Here is a 6463-nt window from a genome sequence, read left to right on the forward strand (position 1 = left end):
ATTTCACGTAAATTCATAATGCCTTGGAATCTGGGCACTCAAAATTTAATGAAGTAAATTATATTACAATACTACCACTAGCTAGAGCTGATGAATTAGCGGAGAAAATCACGACATCCATCTCCTTAATCAAGGATTAATGAACGTCATGGTCTCAGTTATAAATATGATTTAAATGGTCTTATATTTATGCATCTCTGTGTAATTTATAATTAAGTATCCATCGGTTAAGCAGCGTTAGTTTAATTTTGTGAGCATGAAGAGGCTAAAGAATTTCAAGCCTTACTACCATCTCCTGCATGCTTTCTTCATGCTGTGTTTGGTAGTTTTAGGGTCTGAGTTAGATGAGGTTGAGTCTGAGCCGCCGCTGCCGCCGCCGCCTGAGGCGCAGCTGCTGCCGCCTGAGCCGTCGCTGCCGCCGCCTGAGTCTCCGCTGCCGCCGCCTGAGTCACCAATGCCGCCGCCTGAGCAGTCGCCGCTGCCGCCTGAGTCGCCGCTGCAGCCTCCTGGGTCGCCGCTGCCGCCTCCTGAGTCGCCGCTGGACGCTAATTTCTACAGTCAATCTTGTTCTACGCTTGGAGCCATTGTAGGGCTTCAGGTTATGAAAGCTCTCATGGTTAATGCGCGAAATGCTGCTTACTTGGTCCGGCTTCAATTTCAGGATTGTTTCGTCAATGTGAGTAGTAACATCACACATCACTTGCACATATATATAGAAAATTTTTGTAGTGTGAATCATTTATATTTGCCTTGAGTATTTATATAAGTGCAGAATCTTTGGGGGAATATACTGATTTTTAGAACTTGAAAACTTTGATGTTAGAAGTTTCAAATTCAAAATGTGTGAGGAGATTGGGTTCCTTTGGCTAGCTAAGGTCTAGAGGACTTCTAATGAAGAAAAAATAAAATAAAAATGTCATGTCATGAGGGGTCAGGGCCCTAATTAATGGGCAAGATCCACACAATCTTATCTCCATGCTTAGAGATTAATTTCATCCTAATTTGAACTTGTAGCCTTTAGGTTTGGATCTAACATTTTTATTATCGAGCCTCGCCTTGCCGTACAAGAAATATATATGTGTGTTTGTAATCTTTCAATTAGTATTTTTAAAAGGATGGATATATTTATATTGATAATAAAATATAAATATAAAGATAACTCCTAGAAACTCTTTTAGGATGTAGTATTTTTACAAGGATGAGTATATTTATATTGCATGTGCTTGCAAAATTATAAAGATAACTGCTCCTTTTTTATTGTTTCTTAAGGTTCTACTTTATAATTAAGTGAAAAATAAGTTAATTAACATTTTTTTCATTATTTTTTTTCCTTAATAGGGTTGCGATGCATCGATTTTGTTGGATGGACCAAATAGTGAAAAAGTATTGGGTTCTAATTTGAATTCGACAAGAGGGTATGAACTTATTGACACCATAAAACAAGCAGTGGAGGCTCAATGTCCGGGAGTTGTTTCATGTTCTGATATAATAGTATTATCCGCCTATTATGCTGCTACTTTAGTAAGTCCATAATTTTAGATTGCGCTTTGTCTAAATCTATACAAACTAAAATTCAAAACTCAAAATTCAAACTTCCAAACACATCGTAATGGTATCTGTAAAGATATATTTTCTAGCATGCATATTTACATGACTTACCATGAAGTACTAGGATTTATTGTCATTAGGGATAGGTGTACTGATCTTATTATTCCTTGAATTTTGGCAAAAGAGATGTGAAATTACACTAAGATTTGAAAATTTCTTTAATCTTCCTTTATATTTTGTGAAATGATGAGATCTCCTAACACTTCAAAAATCTCAAGGACCTCCCATAAGATTTAAATAAAAGAAGTAGATCTCTCTTTTGTAGGGGAAAAATGACTCATGGAGGGGGAATATAAGCGTCTAAAAAATCAAATGTCAAACGAGATTTGTAGGATTTTTGAAACTTTAGAAAAATAGCTTGAATCTTTTTTGCCAAAATTTAAGAAATGTTCGATTTTGTAAAGATTTATTTTGAGGCATGCATTTACATGGCTTACTATGAGCTACTAGGAATTATTATCATTAGGGATAAATATATTGACCTTCCATAAATCTCCCTGGAGATTTTGCGAAATGAAGAGATCTCCTAAGATTTCAAAAATTTCATAAACCTTCCTTGAGTTCTAATGAAAAGAAGCATATCACTATTTTTTTTTTAGAAAAAAGGGAAAAAGAAGAAGAGGAAGCCTAGGAAGGGCAAGTATAAGTGTCTAAGAAATCAAATGTAAAGTCCATAAAATTTTTGAAACTTTAGAGGAGGTCCATTATCTTCTTGCCAAAATTTAATTAAGAAAGGTTTGTAAAATTTCTGAAACTTTAAATAAAGGAGGTTACTATCTTTGATTATAGAGAGACCCCTTATAGGAAAAACCGGGGTAATATTGCTACTGTATTGAACAAATTAGCAGCCATTTCTACCACTTCGAACATGTATGGATGAATTTTGATACAATTCAACATAGGCTATAGCTTCCACCTAAGCTATAAAAAATAAGTATGTTATACATGCACGAGCTCACAAAAACATTCGCAAGATGCTTATTTTATGACTATAGTGTCCCATCAAAACCATGAATTAGGAAGAAGTATTGCACAATTAAATATAAAAATGTGAATTTCATATGAAAAATTGAACATGAGATGGAAGTTAGAATTAAAAGTATTTTTTTTTCTTTTTTCAAAATAAAATCTTTGAATTTAAATAGACTTGTAAAACTTTTTGAAAGCGTATTATATTGAAAAATATTTTCATCTTCTTAATTAACTCTTTGCTATTTAAATTCTTATGAAAATAATCAATATCGTAATCTCGAGAAGGTATTCCACTATATAATTTTCCAAAATGATCAAACTACATGCATAAGATATCTCACATCAATCAAAGGACCTAGTTCTATCACTATCCTCACATGCTTGCATGCAATTTGTGAGGGCATGCTCTCTAGTTAATTAACCTTCATTAATCAATTACCATTGAGAATAAAATTGGCCCAATATTTAGTTCTCGATTCTTCCCTACACCATCATGCTGACATGTTTGGTATTTCAATTAATTAGTGAATTTCTCGTAAATATAAAATTATCATACACTTTCCATCATAGAAAATTAGGAGTCTTAGATATCGTAGATTCATATTTTATTTAGTGAATCTTATCTTATATTCACATGATTCTAAATGTAGGGTTCACATCTGCGATGATAAAATACAAATCTTAATATACTTATTTTTTAAAAAAATTAAATGCCATTGACGATCTTGTACATGGTTTTTCTTATTGACCAAAGACCTAGATTCTAAGCCCATCACCATCCACATGTTATGCTTACAATGGTATGAGGGCGTGCAATTTAACCTCTTTTGTTTATTTTTTTATCAATTTTTTTTTAGCATGCATGTATTAGTTCAATATTTAGTTCACCTTTTCTCGACACCATCATGTGACACTTTGATGTCTCTACTATTTATAGTTATTCACACACTTCCTTTCATAAAATTAGAGGGCTTATTTCGAGTAAAAGTATAAGAGTGAATTCATGAGTCTCTTTTGTGAGTGTCGACTTTTGTGTCTTCCGGAGATTGATATAGGATATAAATCTTAAGATACGTATTACTTTTAAAGATTTGTTAGTCTTGAAATAACCACCTATAATTACTAATTAGCCAATTAATTAGAAATTTTGAGAAATCTATCAAAAGCCTTTTTCTTTTTGTCATTTTTTTAACAAGTGAAATTTCAACAATCATGGGATTCTAAACTCTAATAAAATTTTTTTCTTGTGATAAAGGAGAAATTTTAATAGACTCTGAGAATGGTAAAGGAGAAATTTTTGCAGACTCTTAGAATATTATTATTGCATCAAACTTTACGAATATAATCATTACATCAACAACAAGGGTAATGATCATGGTTTTAAAATTTGGGCTAGTGATCGGAATAATAAAGCCATCAGGTCGGTTCAACCGGTCGGACTGGTAGGTTGAAATGGTGGTTGAGCCAACAATATTATATATTGTGTATTATAAATAGACTTTAATGATGATGTTAATATTAATATATTATTATCATTTTGTTTGGATCTAGAACTTTATTTATAAGAAAGAAAATAAAGTAGAAAATTCATTTTTATCATTTTTATTTAGATATGATGAAAAATAAATATTTATTTAAAATTAATAAAAAGTAAATATTAATAATGTGCAAAATCAAAATTGTGTTTAATTGATTTATTACATATTTTGTTTTTTTTTTTTGTTTTACTTTCATGACCAAATATGAAAAATTTAGATTTTTTATATTTGACATTCTTAATCTCTTGAATTTTTTCAAATTCTATATTTTTTTTTTCTTAATCTCTTGAATTTTTTCAAATTCTATATTTTTTTTACATATAATTTTATATGAACATGTATATGTATATATGCATGCATGTATTAGAACAAAAAATGAAGGTGGCTCCCATGGCAAGCCCCCTGCAGCACATGCCTTAAGTTCCTGGGTTCTATCCCAGATCAAAAGAGTAAAATGGTAAACACGACCTCGGACTATATATAATGGCTCACATTGTAGGAGTTGGTTGGATATATCATTGTGAGCCCTGCCATGCCCATGGTGTGTTGTTTTCCAACATCAGTTAGATTTTTGTGTTTGGAAGGCCTGTTGAGGGGTCTCACTGCTGTTTTCTACTTAGGAGCTCTGTCTTGACTGTTGTTTCGTGGTGTTTCTGGCTGGGATGGATTTCTTGTGGTTTGTTGCAGCAATCCAGATTGCTGCTGTACAAGAGGGCTCGGGTGATTTTTTTCTGGACTTTTGTAATTTCAGATGCCGTTAAGGAGGGCTCGTCAGGCTTTCATGGCCTGCTGTTTCCTCCTGCTCTGAAGGGTGATGGTTTACTTGTTTGTTGTTTTGACTGTCTCTCTTTTATTTTATTTTCTGTTTCTGTTTTTAGAGCTGCAAGTTGTTTAATATACAATCTTTACCTTTTCATATATATATATATATATATATATATATAGAGAGAGAGAGAGAGAGATGGAGCGAAGCAAATCCATTTCGCATTTAGTCTTTTTTTTTTAAAAAAAGAGAGAGATTCCCCATATATCAAATTGGGAGACATAAATATTTGGAAAGGAAGAAAAATGTAAATAAATAATATAACATACTGTACCTTTCATATATATATAAACACACACACACACATAAATATATATATAAGCAAAGGACGGATGCAATTTCATGCAGAGTGCACTTTGTCCATGGCCTCCTGCTGTATGGGCGGTTCCATTGGGAAGAAAGGATGCTACCGATCCGGCAACCAAATCTATAGTAGAAAATTCAATTCCAAATCCGTCCGACTCCCTCACCGATATCGCTGCCAAGTTTCAAAAGGTGAACCTTACTATCACAGACATGGTGGCACTGTCGGGCGCGCACACGTTGGGCGCCGCCAATTGCAAGTCCTTCATCTACCGAACGTCGGGAACTGGCGGAGACCCTAACATGGACCCCAAATTCAAGGCAGAACTGCAGCGCGTGTGCGGCGGCGGCCTCCTCAATGGCAACGATACGCAGATCATCAGCGGCAGCTTCGAGAAAGGCACGTTTCCGCTGGATCCCACGCCCAGCTACTTCGACAACGCCTACTACCAGAGCTTGCTAAACCACACGGGGCTTCTGGCGTCGGACCAGCTGCTGGTTTCGAGCACGGAGGCCGACTTGGTGGCCACCACCAAAGTTCTGGTTGACAAGTACAGTGAGAATAAAACCATTTTCCAAATAGACTTCGGGGCTTCCATGGTGAAGATGTCCACCATAGGTGTGCTCACCGGGAAGGACGGACAGGTTCGCCAGAACTGCAGGATGCCTAACTCGCAGAAATTCGAGAGAAGGGGCTTCTAGCTAGCTGAAACTTAATGGTTAATTTTTAGTTTTGTGTTATTTGAGAATAATGTCACAGGAGATATATAGAGATGGGGGTGGGGATATTGCGAAGAAGATGTTTAAGAGATTCCTTTGATTCGGGTGGCCTTCCTGTACGTGTTCTATACGTTATTTGGTTTGAGATTTGTGTGTGTTCGTTTTGGTGTTTGTGTTGGTTAATTTCTAGCTTGTTTAGATGCTGTGGGTGTTGCTGTTGGCTTTGTTTTTGAGTGGTGTCATGTTTTGTTCTTGGTTCTTATCCACCTTGGTTGGAGTTGACCAAACATTGTTTGTGCTTAAACATTTCATTTTGTTTTCTTTTTAAAATTTTGAAAGGTAAACAGGCTTGGTTAATTATTATGAAGATGGAGAAGATTGGATAGAAGGTGAGGTTTTCAGGAAAAGGCTAATAGCAGAGAAAACACAAGTGCAGGAGGGAGAAATACTGTCTATAAATAACACAGATTAGAGACTTACATATTGTGGAAGCAAAGAA

The 6463-nt window shown here is 34.9% G+C and overlaps 2 protein-coding genes across 2 annotated transcripts; both read left to right on the forward strand.

Annotated features, from left to right (window-relative positions):
* The first annotated feature begins 256 nt into the window (after nt 1–256).
* Nucleotides 257–1533, forward strand: LOC131148452 (sulfated surface glycoprotein 185-like). Its single transcript, XM_058098150.1, has 2 exons — nt 257–676; nt 1339–1533. The coding sequence occupies exons 1-2, from the start codon at nt 257–259 to the stop codon at nt 1531–1533; spliced, it is 615 nt and encodes a 204-aa protein (XP_057954133.1).
* A 3093-nt stretch (nt 1534–4626) lies between these two features.
* LOC131149291 (peroxidase 58-like) lies at nt 4627–6159 on the forward strand. Its single transcript, XM_058099627.1, has 2 exons — nt 4627–4929; nt 5290–6159. Exon 2 carries the CDS (start codon nt 5458–5460, stop codon nt 5944–5946), a length of 489 nt encoding a protein of 162 aa, XP_057955610.1. The 5' UTR covers nt 4627–4929; nt 5290–5457; the 3' UTR covers nt 5947–6159.
* The last annotated feature ends 304 nt before the right edge of the window (nt 6160–6463 follow it).

The sequence above is a fragment of the Malania oleifera genome, chromosome 2 (assembly GCF_029873635.1).
Source record: "Malania oleifera isolate guangnan ecotype guangnan chromosome 2, ASM2987363v1, whole genome shotgun sequence".
Lineage (NCBI taxonomy): Eukaryota > Viridiplantae > Streptophyta > Magnoliopsida > Santalales > Ximeniaceae > Malania > Malania oleifera.

Coding starts and splice junctions, on each gene's coding strand:
- LOC131148452 (XM_058098150.1), top strand. CDS start 257: ATGAAGAGGCTAAAGAATTTCAAGCCTTACTACCATCTCCTGCATGCT. Junction 677..1,338: donor TTCAGGATTGTTTCGTCAAT/GTGAGTAGTAAC, acceptor TTTCCTTAATAG/GGTTGCGATGCATCGATTTT.
- LOC131149291 (XM_058099627.1), top strand. CDS start 5,458: ATGGTGGCACTGTCGGGCGCGCACACGTTGGGCGCCGCCAATTGCAAG.